Source organism: Hippocampus bargibanti, linkage group LG02, assembly GCF_051943395.1.
Source record: "Hippocampus bargibanti isolate YZ-2025 linkage group LG02, ASM5194339v1, whole genome shotgun sequence".
NCBI lineage: Eukaryota > Metazoa > Chordata > Actinopteri > Syngnathiformes > Syngnathidae > Hippocampus > Hippocampus bargibanti.
Window position 1 is genome coordinate 20,490,370 of NC_142735.1, and position 20,529 is coordinate 20,510,898.

A 20,529-nucleotide genomic window follows, 5' to 3' on the forward strand; every position below is an offset into this window, starting at 1 on the left:
GCAGGCATGTGTCCGTACTTTGATGTAAAGTGATTTCAATGTTGAAGTCAAATATTTCTCATGTTTTCCAAACATGTTAGAATATGCTGCACACACGGTGATATGATTCGATTTGTGGGAGTGAAAGAGTGGGTGGATGCGAATGAAATCTTACAGACAAAATTAAACGTGCACCGTCGACATGTTCCGATCAGATTAACAGCGTCTGGATACTTTGAGAGCGTTACCGTGACGACAGCATACTTTCACTTGTGTGCGCCTGTGCACGCATGCGATGAAGACAAACAAGTTCCTTGGGAAAACAAGCTGCTGGCCTCTTTTGATGTTTTTCAGAGGACATTTAAAGTTCATTGCTTCTGACTTGACTTCTGCTGTGACCTCTGACCCGAGTTCAACTCCAGCCAAACGTTTTGTCGCCACCTGCTGTGAGACGAGGGAAAGAAGCGCACCAACAGATTTCCCTTGATGACCTGGTGATGGTCTGCTATCATTTTGACGATGTCCTATTGACTTTCTGAGCTGCACTATTGATGATGTCCTGAGAATTGCTCTTCAGTGGACACTTGTAGGGACTGGTGGACATTGTTAGCTCTTCAGAGTGTGACAAATTTCAGAGTGAAGACACAAGGAGTTCCCTGGCAGCCTCTGCGGTTGGTCTCTTATGGATTTCTCCAGTAGAAATTGTTTCTCAGATAAGAATGACAAATATGTGAATGAGCAAATGAGTTATCAGGAGAAATTTTGTTAATCAATCAATCAATCAATCAATCAAATGTCAAGGTTGGAAATAGAGAGATGGAGGAAGTTGCTTTCATCCTAGCATTCAAAAATAATTTATGAAGCAGACGACTGATTCAGGATGCACTCTGCCTCTCACCCAAAATCATCAAGATAGGCTGCAGAACATCCACAAACCTGTTAAGAGGAGAAACCTAACAGAATGGATGAAAGAGAGGAAGCTTCTACGAAGGAGCTAGGCGGTCTGACAAAATTGTATCAGCAGCATACTTATGATATGGTTTAGTTTTCAGCATTTTTGGCCACGACATTCATCAAGCAGACTGCTGAGCGGTTAACTGTCGCGGCTGGGAATTGAAGCGGATTTACGTGGGCCGGGAGATGTGAGACACTCTCTTTTCGTCAATGGATGCTTCAGCTTCAAGTTTGTTTTCAACCTTTAACTTGTAGCAGACATGCACATTTGACCATGAGGTCCCTGATCCACTGGTGAAAAAGACGCTTCGATCCTCTCCTCTTTTATCTAGAACTGCTTCATAGTACAAAGAGGGTGCAGAAAGTGCTTGAGAATGAATGACCGTGTCTTTGTGTTATCATATTACTTATTTCGGGGTTTTTTGTTGTTGTTGTTTTGACTTCAAGATGGCGCCGCCAGGGTGGCGGCTTTTACAGTAGGTCCTGTACTTTTTTTCTACTACTTCCTTTCCTTTCTTCTTACTCTCATCACTTTGCTGCTGTGAAATCTAAATGTCTCCACTGCTAGACTAATAAAGACCAATCCAATCCAATACTGTTTGTATTCAACACCATTTTTTATTTACACGGACCTTCATCCTTTGCCGGTCTTCTGTGCTTTGCTCCTTTGGTGGACACTTGTAACCAGGAGTCATCTTTTTGTCTTCAGGTGAGTGTGGGAAATAGTCAAAAGAAAGGTTTTCATTGTCCTCATTATATTTTGGACATAAAGTTCAGTTAACACTTTCTAAATTGTATTTCAAATGTATAGATTAGTGAAGAAAATGTGATATTTTTAAGAATAGTAACAAACTGAAGGAGCAAGCCACAAAAGGTTGTTGACTAACTTATTTATTGGATGATGAGAGCTTTATTTGCTCTTTTTGTATAAAAATAAAAATGGCAAGTCGAAAAATGATGTACAAATGAAATCTGACATGCTCGATGTGATGCTCAGTGCTCGTCAATAAACTTTGGACCTGTGGGAAGAAAACATGAAGGAACATTTTAGTGGGATTACATAAACCGATGCGCCTTTTTTGATGGTGTGAAGGGGAGGGGAAGTTACAACGGATGAGGGTACATGTAGCTCACCTGGCGAAGGCGGACAAGGCCAGGATGGTGAGCAGGAACTGAAGACCATAGAAGCCAAGCAGCACCAAGCCTAGCAGGAACTCTAGACGCAGCACCAGACTTTGTAGAAACAGGAAGTAGGCAGACAGCGTGACGCACGGCAGAAGCAGGAACAGAGACACTGCTGTGGTCACCGCGTGCTCACACAAGTTGCCCTTCCACCCTGACACGTATACAACATGGTTGTCAACAATACTTTTCTTACCCGAAATTGCAACCCTGTTACTTCGAATGTCATTTAAAAAAATCTAAAGGTCACCACTTACCGTAGAAGATACGCAGGACCTCCAGACCAAGGAAGACAAACAGCAACACCACGTCCAGAATCAAATTACTCGTTGGATAGGGCAGTAAAACCCCTGCCGAGAAGAAGCAGAAAATTTTCAGGAAACGTCTCAACACTCAATATAGTTGGAAGTTTATAGTCGAATTACCTTTATAGACGAACATGAGGATGCTGGCAACGAAAAAGGCGGCAAAGTACCAGCAGTTGAGGTAGAGGAGCACCTGCAGGGGGGTCGATGACAGCTGAGGGTGCATGTCAAGGCCATGCGCACAAGGTAAAGCATTCACCCAAGTAAAATGAAATCACGTGAAGGATACGATTGGCTGGTTACCTGAAGCACAAACAAATGACATTACAGTCAAAAACAGTTGAATGTCAGAAGATTATGAAACTCACAATAGTAATAGTAATCTCCCAATGGTTTGTTGCTCGACCAAAGTAGAATTTTCAGTATAATTGAACACAGATATCTGTACTTTAAAATGTTGTCTTGTGTCAGCATAAAAAAGTACATATTCACTTCTATCATTAAAATTCCCTACAACTGATTGACATCTATGTGTGTATAAGTTTTCGTGTGCTAATTAAGTATTGTTGTTTTGATAACATATATGTTAACATGTTCTTCTGTGTGCATATTTTTCATCATACCGGGTTATCAGAGCTTTTTTCATACATGTAACTGACCCATGTTTACTTTTTTATTGTCACCAAGCACATCAAGACGTTCAATTTGCGAAGGGTTGAATCCGAATCTTGGCTTTGGTCGAAAATTTACCTGCTCAAAAATGACGTGAAGAGATCTGAATATGCTTGATAACGGGACCATACTGACAGAAACTTTTAACATTTGGTAGTTAGTGTCTACAAAAGTTTACAATCGACGATCAGTGTTTCGCTTTTTTCCCCAAATATTTTCACTATAACTACTACATCACCTACTCCTACCCGGTGATGTTCGAACGTATCACATTAAAATGCATTCAAGCTTATGCCACTGTTGCACTAAAAATTAACTGAGGGAACGTAACTGTGACTCACAAAATATATACATAATTGCCGAGTTACTTGTGAATGGAAATAAATGTAGTTATGTTCAGCAACTAAGCGACTTACCCGTGGCCATTTTGGTTACCGTGGAAACAGCTTTGGGGAAGCGACACTTCTTCGCTTGTCAACCAACTCAATGGCTGTTATTTTGCTGCCCCCTATTGTAAAAGAAGAGCACTACTCGGCTTTTTAAATTCCGAACTTTTCAACGTAGTGTTTTCTTTTTTTATCCGAGCGTTAATATTATTTACTATCAGCGTCAGGTATTTATTTTTTATTGTTTCAACGATTATTTTTTAAGTTAAAAAAATCTCGAAAGTGCTGATTGGTCAGAATGTAGTTCTTGGCTAACGTGGCATTACTGCCACTGCGCAGCTGCAGTAAAGCGTTCTTTCCTGACAGTAAAATGGCGGCTGTCAGGATGTGGTCGGCGATGTTGTCGTTTTTCCTTCTCAACATTTTTTACGGCCTTGTCACAACCTTATACTTCCATATCGGAGAAACGGAAAAGAAATGTTTTGTAGAAGAAATCCCTGATGAGACGATGATCATCGGTGAGCCCCGAGGCGTTGGGGAATTGGATTTGCTAATGCTAAATGCTAACTCGCAAACTTTTAAGATTCAAATTCCCTTCAAGTTGCATTGGACCCTTTGAATCTGACTCTGGCTTGGAACTGTTGGACACAACGTGTATTAAAGCAAATAGTATTTGACTGGTGCCGCTTTATTTTGTGTGTTTTTGACAATGAAGAGAAAGGACATTTTATATTGACACGAATCTACACTGCTGTGTTTGCAGGAAACTATCGGACTCAGGTGTACGACAAACATAAAGAGGAATTTCTGCCGGCCACTCAGGGTCTGGGCATGTTTGTGGAAGTCAAAGACCCAGATGAAAAGGTTTGTTATTCTACATAAAAATAGAGCCCAACATATGTGATTTGTTTTCCGGCTTATGCTGATAGTGCTTCAATATTCGAGTTCAAAATAAAAACCGAAGACTCTTCCAGACTTGCCAGAAATGTTCTTTTCTAATGCATGTTCAAACATTTTCCGGACATAAATGGCGTGTGCATGTGTCATTCCTATTTGCAGATGATCCTGTCTCGACAGTACGGGTCCGAGGGAAGGTTCACCTTCACATCTCACACCCCCGGAGAACATCAGATCTGCCTGCACTCCAACTCGTCAAAGTTCTCCCTCTTCGCCGGAGGCATGCTGGTGAATATACGCCGCATAACGCGACTGCACTTGGGGCACCATTTTCCTTGACCAGCTCTTGCTCTCAGAGGGTCCACCTGGACATCCAGGTGGGCGAGCACGCCAACAACTATGCTGAGATTGCCGCCAAAGACAAGCTGTCGGAGCTGCAAGTGCGAGTAAGGCAGCTGGTGGAGCAGGTGGACCAGATCCAAAAGGAGCAGAACTACCAGAGGGTCAGTAGGGGATGAGAAATCATATTTATGAATATTGCAATGTATCCACAACATTTTGTTGAGCTAAAACACATAATAAACGCCTCCTCAAAACGCCACACTGATGCTATTACAATTAAGATCCTTTTAATGTCCATAAAGCAATAGTGAGGAATACACAAGTACGAAAAAGTAAAAGAAGGCAATTTTGGATCATTTCTATGTCAATTTCTGATGGGGAGTGATGTTCACATTTGACCCCAACTGTCTCCGTATCTCCTGCAGTACCGGGAGGAGCGCTTCCGCCAGACCAGCGAAAGCACCAACCAGCGTGTCCTATGGTGGTCCATCGTGCAAACCCTCATCTTGGTGGCCATCGGCATCTGGCAGATGAGACACCTCAAAAGCTTCTTTGAAGCCAAGAAGCTGGTCTAAACACTCACTTGCGCACACGTGTATACGCGTGTGTTCCGAGTCTATCAAGCGATGCAGTATGGAGCGGAAATGCAATGGACAAAAGTTACTTGAGACCATTACAAATATTTATGATTTCCATTTGGATGGAAATATTTGGATCATCCAGTGAAATGTGAAGCAGACACATTGCGTCCTGTTTTGATGGTTGGTTATTTCAAAAGTCGCCAATAACGACATACATTGACAAGTATACATACATATACATCATGACAAGTCACGAGTGTGTGTATGAGAGAGATGCCGTCATGTGATCACCGCACGTAACGTGTCCATTTCAATGAAGTGTTTTGAATCCTACTCCCGAAAATCTGATTTGTTGTTAACCTGATTTTTTTGGACAGCTGAAAAGTGAAAACGAACAAGTTACTGCATCCAGTGTTAATGTTCACTTTTTTTCTAATTTCAATTGCTCTATGCAGGAGGTTGAATTCATCACTTGTGTGACACTCTCGTTTTTTTTTCCTTTCTATGAGTCAATATTTGATTTAAGAAAATACTGACAAGCGTTTTTGTTGTTTTGAAAAAAAGGGACTGGATATTTTTTCAATACAACATTTGTGTTAAAGGTTGCGCCCAATGTGTTCTTTAATAGAAAACACATTTTAATGCATTTATTTTCATTGCAATTTGATACTAAATGTAATAGTTTAAAAGAGTGAAATAAAATAATTTCTCCCTTGATATTTTCCCTTTATATTCCAGAAACATAATGTGACTTCCATCTGAGATAATTTACAATTACTTCACTGATATTAAGGCTCATTTAGAAAAAAAAGTCGCTTTGCCTATGTTAAGAAACTTAGATTGTATCCTCAGTTTGTATCATGCTGTAATACTGAGCTAATCTGGCAACCCAGCCACTACACGACATCACGTGACTTGACAGCGATAAAGCCAGTTTATGTATGTTTGACTTCTCGTACGACGATGAGCGCAGCGGCTGCTCTATGTGCTCCGGCAAATAAATATCCTACTTTTATGATCTAAACAAGAGGACCATCTCGACTCTTTATTCTGCCAAATCTTAACAGCCTATTTGAATGGTAGTCATTATATGGTATTTGAAGAGATACGTATTTTATTGAATGCTTACTTGGCGTCCAGTGTTCGAGCCGCCCTCGAAACCGTATTTTGTTCGTGATAGTCTTGTGAAGTTACGTTTTCCGAAATGGTAGGAATTATTGCGTGCTTTGTTTCCACCCGACCAGTAAGTGAAGTTGAACCCAATCACGTTCAGCTCTAAATGGGGGTTTTCTCTTTTCTTTCTGCGATTAAATTGGAGAATACATATCGATCACTTATTTAAGTTGGCGTTGTGTCCGTTTGAAATGCGCTCGTCACATGTCAGGACCGCGTCTACCAATTCACACTCGGAACATGTTAGCTTAGCTTGGTGCAGGTGAGCTATATGCTATTGCTACATGCTACGTGTCCAGACATTGGGCAAGATGCCGACGACGTTGACACAAACGACTCTTGGTCGGAAGACAAATGCCGATCGCTGGACGAGTTAAAATAAAGTCCGATTAAACGAGAACGATTGCTGGCATGGACGACATTAAGGACTTTCGCTGGGGTTTAAATTGTGTTTTGAAAAAGTGAACGATTGAAGAAGCACGATGACGTTCTCATCGAGGAGGAAACCTGTTCTCTACTTTAAGGAGGAGAGAAGGTAATTTAGATGTCAAACCAACTTCATATTAACCAGGAATCATATTTTGTATTGTGATTATTTTGACATTATTACAAATTTTGGGTCTAAATTCTTTCAAGAATTGTCTCCTCAAAAGTTGTCGAGCAGGAAGAGGAGTAAGTCAAACATTGAGTGTTTGTTTCATGCACAGTCACCGACCTGCACTAAAAATGTAATCTATAAATATAAAATGACTCAACAAGATGAAAAAACAATCAGAATCTATGCATTACTACAAAATCTGATTATTTAATTGAATGATTTTGGAAATCCTGCTTTACACCACAATACAAAAAGAGATCTAACAGTGTTGAGTGTGCGTGTGCAAATGTGTGTGTGAGGCAAATATATGATTAGGGAAATTTCATTGATTGATGTCACCTGCGAGCTGATCATGTAATACCCGGAAATTGTAAGGCCTTTTTAAGAGCATGCGCAGAATAAAATGTTTGTCGAGTTCCCAGACCAATGATGTGCATCATTATTCTCTTGCAATGACGTGCAGTCAGGGGAGGCACGGCCTCACCTGTCATCATGGAAATATCAAATGAAAAAAATACATTAAACAGTTATATTTATTTAGTGATTTCTACTTTAAAGTTCTTTTCCATTTAACTTCACCGTTGAATTGTTTTTTCAAAATCGCTGAATTTTTACATTTACCATTCAAATACTGAGTAGAGACGAGTGGGGAGGCACCAGCCGGCTGAGCCTCACCATGGATTGCGCAATCACTATGCTAACTGTGCTGGCTTGCTCTGTAGTGAGACCGCATTGCTCTCCCTCTGCATATCGCTATTAAAGTGTTCAAACACTTTTGGTATATGAGCTAAATTTCTACAGTTTAGCTGGTGTATATAATGTAGAGTCACTTTACATTGTAAACATGTACTACAGTGTTTATTTTATTTTATTTTTAATCAAAACTGTGTGCATTGGTGAGGCACACAATTCTCCTACCTCATGACAGGACGCGCTGATTACAGATTTTTCTTGCGCCTCCTTGGCTGCAGAATAATAGAATTAGTGAGAGCAAGCTACAGTAAACAGTTAGCAAGTTAAGTGCAACCATCCAGTCATTTTTTCGTGTTGCTTGGCCTTATTTTCAGAATGGACGATTACATATCTAAATTGAAAGAAATAGAGACTTTTAAAACTGTTGCATCAATAACTTTCAGTTATTGATGATTACGTGACTGGGGGATCTTTAATACAGTATGGCATGTACAGTAATTTTCAAAATCATCACGCTTCAGCAGACAAAACAATAAACATTGTTGCAAAAAACGATTGCAGCAACTCATGTATGTTGTTTTTCTACTTTCATTTCTTGCATCACTTTGCTGCTGTGAAATGTAAATTTCTCCACTGTGAGACTAATAAAGGCAAATCCAATCCAATACAGTACAGTGTACATGTACATAACACTGCAACAGGGAAACTGCAACGCTTACATCTTATTATGCAATTCTTCAAAATCTTCAATCTTGTTCTGCTTGCCATTTTCACCTTTTAACACAAACGATTCGATCTTGTTTAACATTTCTAAAAAACTTGATGCATTTTCTCTGGATTCTAAGTAAGATTGTGTCTTTGTTGGTTCTTCATCCTCGTCATCCTCGTCATTGTGGGAATCTTCTGGGGCATACTTGGCTTTAATTTCGTGTTGGATTCTCCTCAACAGCCATGATTGCCTTGTATTTCCTTCCGAGGTCACAATTCTTTCATTTTGCTATGGTTGAAGACGGTAGCAAAATGGCGTCTGCTCCACTGCAAGACACGGGAGGTTGTCACGTGACCAAGTCAACCAACGGCGCGACCGATACAGATTTCGATAATGGTGGTACTGTATAGAAACCCCTAAGCAAATATCGATTGACCTTAAACTGCTTTTGTATCGATATAAATATAGCAAAATGGCCGGCGGGAGATGAAAAAGAGCACCGTAATCTTCTTTTCCTTTCGGCTTTTCCCTTCAAGGGGTCGCCACAGCAAATCAGTTTCCTCATTTTCAAAGCGAATGTCACAAAATGGAATACCATTTCGGTGCATCACATGTAACTACGGGATTGTACATTTGTGACGGGTGTCACCACAGTGACTGTCTTTATCTCCACGATGCTGCCGTATTAATGAAGACGAGACGCGTGGATGTGTCTTTTTATTTCTTTTATTTCTGCAACCCAGTATGGCAGAAGGGATGGGTGAAGTCGCATGGGTTTCGTCTTGTGATTAACCTGAATCTCCTCGAGATTGTTCTCAAATGCAAAACATTGTAGATAACAAAACAGAATTAACGTGTGATCGTATAGTGGTTATTTACAGAAAAAGAGAATACAACACAAGTTCACTGTTATTTACAAGATGTCCCTGAACGCATCATGGGCGGAGACTCGGCAGAACACGCTGTGTGCTTGTAATGGCTGGCGCACAGTTCAACCCGCCACGGACACTCACGGGCAAATGAAACATGACACAAGAAACTAAATATTGTTCAATAAAAACGAAATGAAACAATTATTACCTGAAACACAGTATGGCAGAAGGGATGGGTGAAGTCGCATGGGTTTCGTCTTGTGATTAACTGCGCAATAGAAAAGCACATGTGCTCCAAAGTTCCACTCGACAAAACGTGAAGTAAATAATGACACAAAAAGTAATCTGGACTCGAAATGAATAAGGGAACTAATTAGATAACACTAGACAGTACAAAAGGGGAAACAAAATAAGATATTGTCATGAAAATGCGCGTTAATCAAGACTAACAGAAAATTGCGACTCACCCTGAATCTCCTCGAGATTGTTCTGGAAACTATGGGCGGGACATAGTGCCACACTGTGCGCCGTTGCGTCACTTCCTTCATAATTTAATAATCTAAGCGCACAACTCTGTTACACATTGAACAATTGTGAAGTGAAGTGAATGCCAAAGTCATAATGCAGTTTTTGCGTTTTTTTTTTGTCCAGGTTAAGGTGGGTCCATTGTTCAGTCTACAAGTTCTTCGGCATTTGTTTGCTGCTGCTGCTCGCGTCTCTGCTGTGGCTCCAGCTCAGCTGTTCGTCAGATATGGCCGCTGCCGCCTCCTTCCATCGGGACGGCAGCCCCCTACAGCAATTGCCCCCAGCGTGCCGATCCGAGAGCAGCCCGCGAGATGAGAAGTCGTGGGGTCCGCACAAGCTGGCGCTGCTGGTGCCCTTCAGGGAGCGCTTTGAGGAGCTGCTGGTTTTTGTGCCTTTCATGCACTCTTTCCTCAACAAGAAGAAGATTGCACACCAGATTCTCATCATTAACCAAGTGGACCATTACAGGTAAGAACATGAAGTAAAATAATAAACATGAGTCATAAAACGCAGACAGTCGGGCAAATCTACCCACTTTTCCCCTCATACGCTTTATTGTTTAAAGCAGTTTGAGAGAATCAAAATGCCCTTTCTTCAGTAGTTTACAGACGTCATGCTCAAAATGTGCGCTCTTTTGCTACAAGCTAAATTTCAAAGTCATCAAGGAGCTATAGCATTCATTGACAAAATGGGACAAACAGTGCCAGGGATTTCAATGTTGTGTGGAAAAATTCAGGAAGTCATTTTTGGAGTGCATACAAAAGCATAATATATGCGAGGCGACAAATTGTTGATTTAAACAAAATCTTTAACCAAACTGTATAATAACCAACACAAGTCTGATAGCATGATGCTAATATGTAATGGGGAATCGTTGCAGTCGTTCAAAACCTTAAAGGACAACCGACGTCACTTTTTTGTTTCTTAACTGACATCAGAAAAACGTTTTATAGCATCTAAAATACCCAAAACACGCAGTATGATATTTTTATTGAAATGCAAAACACCAATACAAATGAGTGTCCAAAATCTGAAAAGAATTGAGCTGCGAATTGGTCATTTTCAGAAAGTCCCGCCCCCAGTTCGTGACGTCACGCCAAGACGTCTTGCATTGCTGAAAAATCAAAACAATGGCTTCAGATTCAGAGAATATGCTTTCCTGTAACACATACAGTTCTGAATAAGTAGTTCTGAAGAGGAAAGCATACAAGTTTGCAATCGATTAAAGATTTTTTTCCGTGTCATTTTGAGACAAACGGGCGGGGGGAAATATCGCACCCAAAAATGGCGACCAGCTCTTGTGAGGAATGAATCAATCTGTTTCCACAAGCTGATAAATTCCTTCCATGGAGCTTGGACGCCCTCTTCTGGCGGCTTTTGGGTGCAACATCAAGGTTTTGAGACAGACAGTACAGCAAAATACATTGACGTGATGAAAGACTGCTACAATGTGTCTTTTAGTCAGTCGGGGGGGGGGGGGTCTTTTCATGACGTCACGTACGGACTCATCACCAACTCAAAAACAAGACTTCCTGAATATTCAGCGCGAGTCTTAAAACGTAAAATATAGCTATATGCGGTGGAATCTCTGTAAAAAACGCTCAGTAGAAGTCATTTGAAGCCATTTTACAAATTATGGACACAACTTGTCCGGAGACGTCGGTTGTCCTTTAAAAGTACACAAAGAGTGCTTACAATGGTCGTAATGTCTCAAACGTAGACATCACGGGTTAGTAGGAGTCACTAACTGCGGCGTTTGGGACGGCTGGCAGGTTCAACCGGGCGTCGCTAATCAACGTGGGCTACGTGGAGAGCGCCAACGACACGGACTACCTTGCCATGCACGACGTGGACTTGCTCCCCCTTAACGAAGCACTGGACTACGGCTTCCCCACCGACGGACCCTTCCATGTCGCCTCGCCTGACTTGCACCCCCGCTACCATTACAAGACCTACGTGGGCGGCATCCTGCTGCTTACCAAGAAGCACTACCACATGGTAACCGCCCACTTTGCATGTTCAATACGATCACATAAACAATTGCCGTGGTCAATGACACATTTTTGCATGACAAATTACATTTAGATAAGTAATGTTATGTTTTAATTGTGATCAGTTTGAATAGTGTGTTTGTGTGCACAGTGTAATGGGATGTCCAATCGTTTCTGGGGGTGGGGCCGCGAGGACGACGAGTTTTACAGCAGGCTGCGAAAAGCAGGCTTGCAGGTAAGCGGCGCGTCTCTTCAAAATGAAAGGCCAACCGAGGTTTCTCCACATCCAAGTTATGGCGCCAATTTGCAGCTGTTCCGGCCAAGCGGCATCACCACGGGATACAAGACCTTCTTGCACGTGCATGACCCGGCCTGGCGCAAGCGGGACCAGAAGCGGCGAGCAGCCCAGAAGCAGGTTCGCCATGAGAGAATGGCACTTTTTTTTGCTTTTTGCATTCAAATAAAACGGTTGTCAAAGCTCTTTTTTTCCGAAATTTGGTCAGTTGAAGTAATTTTTGTTACCATTGTATAATTATGGAATAAAAATGTAATTAATCATTTTAGAACATTTTTTAATCTATCTAATTTGGTCAATTCGACGTCAACAATAAATTTTTTATCAGATCTTCATCATCTCTTTCTAGAATCCGAGTTGATGAAAAATGTATTTCAAAGCAAGTTATGGCCTTCTGTCATGACTGCAGCCTCAGCAATATCCCATCCACTGCCTTTTTGAAGAATGTAAAAAAAACAAGTCAAAATGTTATTTATGAATAACGGCACAGTGAATGTGATTCTTTTTATTTATTTAAATTACCTAATCCCCGAGTGGTGAATTTAACTATTTGCCATAAACCCACTTGGAAGCTAAATTTGAACTTCATGTCACTAAGCGACCGAAATAGAAAATCCGGGTGCGCCCTTTCAGTTTTTTTTTTTCGACAGGAGCAGTTCAAAGTAGATCCTGAAGGGGGCCTCAGCAACCTGCGTTACCACGTGGACTCCCGCCAGGAGTTAACGATAGGGGGCGCCCCTTGCACCGTCATCAACACCAGGCTGGATTGCGACCAAAACCAGACCCCCTGGTGCCTCCTCGCGTAGGACACGCAAGCAAACACGCACGCGGGTTGGCACACAAGCATTTTATTTCGAAAAGTTACTGAACAGACGAACGAGCTGAGGCACAATTTGACAGTGTTGGGAATGCCCCCCCTCACGTGCCATGAAATCAAGAGATGTGGCCATTTTATTTGTGATCTGGTTGGAAATAGGCATTCACCTAATTCAGGTTTACTGACCTTTTATTGTTTAACAAAAAAAGAATGTTTTCCCTAAATATGTGTGTGTGTGCGCGCGTGTGTGAGTGTAAAAATTAAAATTCAAAACCAACACTAAATCTAACAGCGGAGCAACAACTTATTTTGTGGCTTTTTTCACAGAAATTTTACTACTTTTTGGTACCTGGGTCTACAAAACAATTACGTATTAAGGCCTCACCTTGACTTATAGGGCAGTAGGACACCCGGTCCCAGCACAGCCAGCCTCTAGCGGTGAATGAGTTGCAATGTAAAAATATTTTATTATTATTAGTTTAATTATACTACATATGTTTTTTTTAATGCCGAGGACAGTCAGAGTGAGTCCCATCTCTTGTCGTGTGGAAAAAAAGCACAACGTACCGTTGTAGCTTTTACATACGACAAATTAGGTTAGCTCATTTTCTAAACTGATTCGTTTACCCAAGACACAAACATTTTTCCTTAGATCCCTTTGTAGCTATTAGAATGTTTAGATGAATGATTGCTGAATCACTCGCTCATTCCCGAGTATTTTTTTAGGTATGCTATTGACAAAAAAGTTGACGGTCTGGGTCGCGATAACATTGCTTTGAATGGAGTGTATAAGGAGCAACCAGCAGGTGGCACCGTTGCGCCCCAAAATTGCAGCGCCTCAATTGAACAAGATTCTCGAGTCTCTTCGATGTATATGGGCGGCGGGGGTCGCATTTTTCTTTTATTAGTTTCATTTTCATTTGTCACAATATAATTATTGGCAACCTAAAACTAAAACAAATGTAAAGTATTGAAGTATGAGTGAAATAAAAAAAAATAGAAAGGGGTTTACATTGACCGTTTTATTGTATTCATTTATACATTCAATTTACTCTTTTGTATCTCAATGACTTTTGGTGGAAGATGACGCACTGAACTGGTCACCAATCAGTCACGGGACACATGCGAGAGAAAAACCCATTCACACAAACATGCACCATCACTGAGTCTGGCTTGTCAGTTTCTATTTATGTATCTCATTGAATAACTGCCTTATATATTATTTGCTTTAGTATCAAATATATATTATAATAACAGATAAAAAAATAAACGGACATTATTGAAGTATTTGTGAAATAATAGGTCAATTCAAGGTGATATAATTTTAATGTAAAACATATTTAAATATAATTATTTCAATATAATGATGATTCCTTAATTTACTTACATTTTGCACCAAAAAATAAAATAATGTAACCTTTTTTTTTAATTTATCCTAACTAATTAGTCAAATTGGGACAATATTTGTACAATTTATATTGCTCATTTTAAAATGTGTGTTAAATAATTGGTTATTTAATTAAAACGGTTTGATTAGTGGAAAAACATGTTTCTGCATTAACATGTTTCATATTCATTGAACTGTTTTTTGTGTTCAATTAAAATATACCTCAACATTATTTTATTCATCTGACTCAGATATTCGAAAATGTATTTCTTGTGGAGACTAAAAACAAAACATGAGTCAAATAAACCATTCTGTACACTCATTTTATATTTCATGATGTAATTGTTAAATAAACAATAATTTAATTCAAATAGTTATGTCGCCATCAAAGAATTATGCCGGTGTAGTTTAGAAAAGTCAAAGTGGCACCTGATTCCAAAAGGAAATCAGAAAGGAGTCCAAGATGGTGCCCGAGTAGGCAGCTCTCATGAGCCTTGTTTTTTTGTGTTTTCTTTTGTCACTTTGTGTCGTTGTGCATCGTGTGGAATGGATACAGATAGTTTTTCAGCATTTTTGGCCACGACATTCATCAAGGAGGAGACTGTGCTGAGCAGTTGCGCCTTTTCGGCAGTAATAATACGCCAGTGCTGTTTTTGAATGGGAGGAATGTCGGTGCCATTCGACTGCCATCGCTGGACACCAAAGGGGCCATTGTGCTTTTTTTGCGCCTGTAATGAGCAGCATCTTCACAGCCCTGCTTTGTTCAGTGGAAACGGTGGTGCTGTTGGACAGTCTGCGGCTGGATGAATGCATGGCTTGAGGAGCCCGCAACAAGAAGAAAGGAGCGTCAGCGCAGAGCGCCGATGCGTATGTGGAACTGCCGCGGCTTGGAATTGAAGCGGATTTATGTGAGACAATCTCTTTTAGTCAATGGATGCTACAGCTGTGAGACAAACCCGCACATTCCACCATGATGTCCCTGATCCACTGGTGAAGAGATGCTTTGATCCTCTCCTCTTTCATCTGTGACTGCTTCGTGTAACAAAGAGGGTACAGAAAGTGCTTAAGAATGAATGACTCTCTGTGTCTTTGTGTTGTTATTTATGTAGTTTTTTGTTGTTGTTTTGACTTCAAGACGGCGCTGCGAGAGTGGCTGCCTTTCCAGCAGCTCCTATATTTTGTTTTTCTACTTTCATTCCTTTCATAACTTTGCTGCTGTGAAATGTAAATGTCTCCACTGCGAGACTAATAAAGGCAAATGCAATCCAAATCCAATCCAAAAGTCTGCTAACCCCTCAACTGAGCTAGCAGAGCTAACGTGTAGCCTAGCTTGGAAGCAGCAGAAAAATGTTCTAACTCCAAAGGTTTTTTTTGTTTAAAGTCTAGTTGATGTGTGTGTGAAGCGGAACCGATGCACAACAATTATTTAAATGTGTTATTTTTGTATTTAAGTGTTTTTTTTCCTCTTCAGTTTTGCTTGGGGGGGAGCACAAATGGACGCCATGTTACTTGTAAGATGATGACATCACTGAATCAATGTCAGACTGCTGTCATCCATTTTTTTGGCAATAAACGGTACATTTTTAATAATCTTTTCCCCCCTTTTTGTGGGTCTTCCATCTTGTCACCCGCCTCAAACGTTCAAATATTCATAACATTTGGGACATCCGGTTGTTTTGACGGAGAAAAGACGAAAGTCGTTTCAGACAGTGAAATATTGGCTTTGGATTTCATATTTGTGTTGTTTGTTTCTAACTTAACTCGTCAAATTTAGAGTTGACTATTAAAAAACAGGCGCTCCTCAAATGTCTGACGGTGGCCCGAGGCTCTTTACGCTTGACGAGTGATGTCTAATGGTGGCTCAGTCCACAGGTCTTGTCTGATGGTGACCCACTTCTCTTCTAAGTCGACAAGTAATGGCTGAGATTGACCAAGTGTTCCTGGAAGTTGACTGGCAATGCCTGCTGTGAGTTATGGGCTTGTGACATTCTTGTCATAGTTGGAGTGCAGGTGATAACTTGTGTGTGCGTGTGCGCATGTGTGTGTGTTGTTTATCTACGAGCTAGCCTCCCGGTCCCATCGTCACAATGTGACCGCCCCCCTGTCGTCTGGTAATTTCTCGTGGATCTTTCTGGAAGCGCAGTGCCGATTGACACTTTGGTCCCCAGGGCTGAAAAGTTTTCTTTTTACAAGAATTTGTCACAATTACACACTTTGGTTGAGAGGAGCCCCGCGGCCATCTTACTCACACATGGCTCGTTCGCAAACGTAGAAGAAGCCTGCACCAACAAAACATTGATCTTTTCGGCATTCGGTGTCATCGATGGACTGCAGCGTCGTTAAGTAGAATCTTGATTTGGGCAAATTTAAACGTCCCCCACGCTTTAAGTCTCTTGAGATATTCTTAATAAAGGGAATTCATATTGACTGACTGTCACAGACGACAGCGGAACGCTTCAGACATAAACAGCTTCATAAAGAGTGTGAGTTGCAGTTTGTGTGTCGCCTTTCAATTCTGTGGCTATAAATGCCTAAATAATATACATTTCTCATGAAAGCCATTACGTCATCACTTTGATACATTAGAAATCACGACACGCAATTGTTCCAACACATTTGCAAATTCTCATGTAGCGCGGCAATCACACCCATCTGTTTGATGTCTGCTACTGGGTGGAATGCAAAATTGCCGCCTGATCCCAGCACTTTAGGATAGATAATCCAAAACATGGTACAAACGGTGTACAGATCCCTCTTTGTGTTCAGTACCCTTCCAAAACCACCAAATGAACTTATCTACAGTGTCTATCAAGAATCCTGCACATTACAAACTGAACCTACAAACAATTTGTATCTGTTGGCGTAAAAAGTGGGACAAAACAAAAGCCTAAAAAGTGCAGTCTGTCAAGATTTTATTTGCATAAGTGACTTGTGATTGGCTCGCTTTGGTTTATGGGACATCTGAATCTGAATGTATCGGGGGGGTCCTATGGGCGCTGCCCAGACACCTGGTTATCCCCCGTCCCACCTGGCTGAAAACATCTTATCTGTCTGTCGTCACTTTTGCGGGCCATAAAGTTGTGAACGTTCATCATCGGCTGACAGGAAGTATATTTTCGGGAGAGGCGTGAAAGACAAACGAGCGGCGGCGACGTCCACTCGTGTGAAAAAAACACCATCAACAGACGCTTCATCTGTCTGCCGGATTCAACCGCCATCTGCTCAATACGTTTCTTTTCTTTTTTGATTCTGTTCTTTGCAACTGCCGTCGGACATCAACTTTGTGATATTTGTGGTTATAAACTGGTGTCAAACTATTTTTTTTTGCAGCTGGCCGCATTGTCGTTACGGTTTCCTCTTGGGGCCGTTATGAATTTAGGGACGCCATTAGCATTTTGTGTTTGGGAGCCTTTTACTGAGCGAGTTGCTTGTTCTGTAGCCACAGGGGAACATAAGTCTTCTTGTGCCGGTCCCAAGCCTGGATAAATACAGAGGGTTGTGTCAGGAAGGGCATCCTACATAAAAGCTTGGCCAAAACAAACTTGCAAGTCGAACCTCTGAAGATGGAGGACACTGATTCGCTGTGGCGACCCCTTGAAGGGAAAAGCCGAAAGGAAAAGAAGATTAGAATGTTTCATCCCCTCCACATATTACATATAGAGCGCACAACAATTTAATGAATAACTAGTTTTCCATATTGACGTAAAAAATAATGACTGTTATTGTGGTCTACATGGGACAATTTGAAATTTTGGTTCAAACTTTAGTAGGCATCATAGAATTTGGTTTGTTTTGCATCTGCGGACCGAATGAAATGATATGGCGGGCCCGATTCGGCCCCCGGGCCTCGATTTTGACTCGTATGGAATACATCATGTTAGTTCCGCAAATTTGACTAATTCAGTAGTATTTTTAAAATTAAAGGTTGACATATCCTGCATTTTTCAAGTCCTGTATTTTTCTTCGTCAGTAAGCTTTACGGGAGCTTGAAAACGATCCCAGTGAACACACAAAATACAACACTGGACAATCTTTTCTAGAATGGCTATGTTCGGTTTCCCGTCACAGAGCAATGATTCAGGAGCACTCAACAAACAGTCCAAATATAAAAAAAATTAAATGAAAAGCACCCATCCACCAAAAACTAATAAAACTGAATTTAAACTATTTTTGAAGAAAAACTCATCAAAACAAACCTAATTTGAAAAGCTCTAGTGACAACTAAATAGAATCCAAAACCATTTTTAACCCTGGTCTGTCACGATGGCGACACTTCCTGATTGATGAGATTGTCATTCTTCTTTTTATTGTTGTGATGTACCACAAGACGTTCACGTCAGCGACCCCGAAATGTTCTGCAGCTACAAGTTGTCGTGCTCTGACTGCAACACGAGCATAGCATCTGCAAATGTGGTTAGCTTCAATGCTAAAATGCCTTTTGTAGCTTTTCTGTCTTTTTTCCCTCTCCAGTATAGTTCCATTTTCCCATTATTTGATTAGTTGATGTCAGACTACTTTTCCACCCCCAAAGTGAGCACAACGGCCAAACACAAAATTGACAAGTCATCTTCTTGACATATATCAGAATAAAAGTTGTCTTTTCCAAAAGCGAAAATTCCAAAATAAAAGCCTGTTTATCAGCTTTTGAAGGCAATGTAAAAACCGACTCCGCACTGTCCGCAGCTCAACGTGGTGCCCAGTCACTGGTACCCAAAAACGACACCTGAAGGCAACAAACACCACATGACACCTGAAGCTAATGCTAATTTGGTACCCAAAGGAAACAAATCACTAACAACCGGACGCCCTGAAGGCAGCATTAACTCGGCACGTGGAGGCAGCACCACACTAAATTGGTCCGGGCGGTGAGTAAACAAATGTGAGCGATTGGTGGGTGGGTGGGTGTTGAAGGTGGTGGTGGTGGTGGGGGGGGGGGCCTTTAGGCTCTAATTGTTCTCACCGGGGAACACTTATGGACCCGCACACCCCTCCTGGCCCTGCAAGAGGTGGGGGAAATGTGGCTACAGGAAGAGCCTGGGGACATTGACACGCACACACACACACACACACACACACACACACACACACACACACACACACACACACACACACACACACACACACACACACACACACCTATCGACAAAGGGGGTGTCACTTGAGCACATACACCCATCTGTCAAGGGGCCGCTGGCGGGATTCAGTCCGGCAAGTCGGATCAGAACATCAAAAAGTGTTTTGATGGACAGGTGTGACGAGAGACAAAACCCGCCCACCCACCCCCAGTCTTCGTGTGATGACATCATTAAGAACACCTGCTCAGGTACAAACACAACTCAGCATTTTTGCCTGTCACTTTCTCTTTCATTGAGTGTGGTTGAGGGAGACATGGGGGTGTATGTGTGGGCTGGGGTGAGGTTGGGGGGGGGGGGACGTTCTTGTGGTTCTTCCTGCCCCCTGGCGCAAACGACGCTACTGCTGATTGGTGGTCATGGACATCAAGGTGTTGTGGTAAAGTGGATCAGATAAGAACACACAACACCATGACAGCCTCAACTGTGTCCCAAGACCTTGTTGCAAATTCACGGACCACGTTTGTGGAAGTTAAAAACACGAATAGATTTGGTTGGGGTTCAAAAAATAACCTATGAAAAAAGAAAATATATTTTTGTTTATCTTTTTTTCACTGGTTGTGCAACTTGACCAATTGAGAATATATGGTACAGACGCTCCCCTACTTACGAACATTCGCGTTACGAACAACTGTACATACGAACATTTTTCTCATTACATATTCTCTCCAGTTGTACATGCACATATCTTTAGAGAGCATATATTAAATGTTTATTTTTCAATTCAAACCAATACAGGTTACTTATACAAGCCTTAAACATATATAAAGCTTAAACATACTTATATAAGCCTGAAACATACATTCCTAACAAAATATAACACTGAATCAATTTACAAAAGAATTCACCTTACGAACAACTGTTCGAAAAGTTACTCGTTCGTAAATCGGGGAGCGTACAGATTAGAATTTTCGGTCAATATCAATGTGGCTCAGTAGAGCTTTTAGTATCCACTTTATTTTGGCATACCGAGTGAAGCTCAGATTTTTCAACACAATCTGTTCCAGAAGGTCCAAGAACCCATCACTACGTGAAGACA

The 20,529-nt window shown here is 41.3% G+C and overlaps 3 protein-coding genes and 1 long non-coding RNA gene across 5 annotated transcripts; 2 read left to right on the top strand and 2 right to left on the bottom strand.

The window, feature by feature from the left end:
• Nucleotides 1-1,593: 1,593 nt before the first annotated feature.
• On the bottom strand, nucleotides 1,594-3,549 carry tmem216 (transmembrane protein 216). Its single transcript, XM_089017718.1, has 6 exons — nucleotides 3,509-3,549; nucleotides 2,710-2,723; nucleotides 2,541-2,634; nucleotides 2,373-2,465; nucleotides 2,068-2,269; nucleotides 1,594-1,952 (listed from the first exon to the last, which is right to left on the bottom strand). Exons 1-6 carry the CDS (start codon nucleotides 3,516-3,518, stop codon nucleotides 1,937-1,939), a joined length of 429 nt encoding a protein of 142 aa, XP_088873844.1. The 5' UTR covers nucleotides 3,519-3,549; the 3' UTR covers nucleotides 1,594-1,936.
• Nucleotides 3,550-3,827: 278 nt separating this feature from the next.
• On the top strand, nucleotides 3,828-6,015 carry LOC148901842 (transmembrane emp24 domain-containing protein 9-like). The gene is made up of 5 exons (XM_088989895.1): nucleotides 3,828-3,996; nucleotides 4,242-4,342; nucleotides 4,538-4,663; nucleotides 4,732-4,878; nucleotides 5,143-6,015. Exons 1-5 carry the CDS (start codon nucleotides 3,849-3,851, stop codon nucleotides 5,290-5,292), a joined length of 672 nt encoding a protein of 223 aa, XP_088846021.1. The 5' UTR covers nucleotides 3,828-3,848; the 3' UTR covers nucleotides 5,293-6,015.
• A 525-nt stretch (nucleotides 6,016-6,540) lies between these two features.
• On the top strand, nucleotides 6,541-13,982 carry b4galt7 (beta-1,4-galactosyltransferase 7). 2 transcript variants are annotated; one of them, XM_088989894.1, is made up of 6 exons: nucleotides 6,541-7,006; nucleotides 9,995-10,336; nucleotides 11,641-11,866; nucleotides 11,994-12,094; nucleotides 12,170-12,274; nucleotides 12,805-12,962. In XM_088989894.1, exons 1-6 carry the CDS (start codon nucleotides 6,954-6,956, stop codon nucleotides 12,818-12,820), a joined length of 843 nt encoding a protein of 280 aa, XP_088846020.1. In that variant the 5' UTR covers nucleotides 6,541-6,953; the 3' UTR covers nucleotides 12,821-12,962. The 2 variants fall into 2 exon arrangements, with proteins under 2 accessions (XP_088846020.1, XP_088846019.1); XM_088989893.1 differs by having other exon boundaries at nucleotides 6,543-7,006; nucleotides 12,011-12,094; nucleotides 12,805-13,982.
• LOC148901844 (uncharacterized) lies at nucleotides 8,333-9,981 on the bottom strand. Its single transcript, XR_016114192.1, has 2 exons — nucleotides 9,552-9,981; nucleotides 8,333-8,797 (listed from the first exon to the last, which is right to left on the bottom strand). It is a non-coding gene; the product is annotated as an uncharacterized LOC148901844 (long non-coding RNA).
• Nucleotides 13,983-20,529: the final 6,547 nt, after the last annotated feature.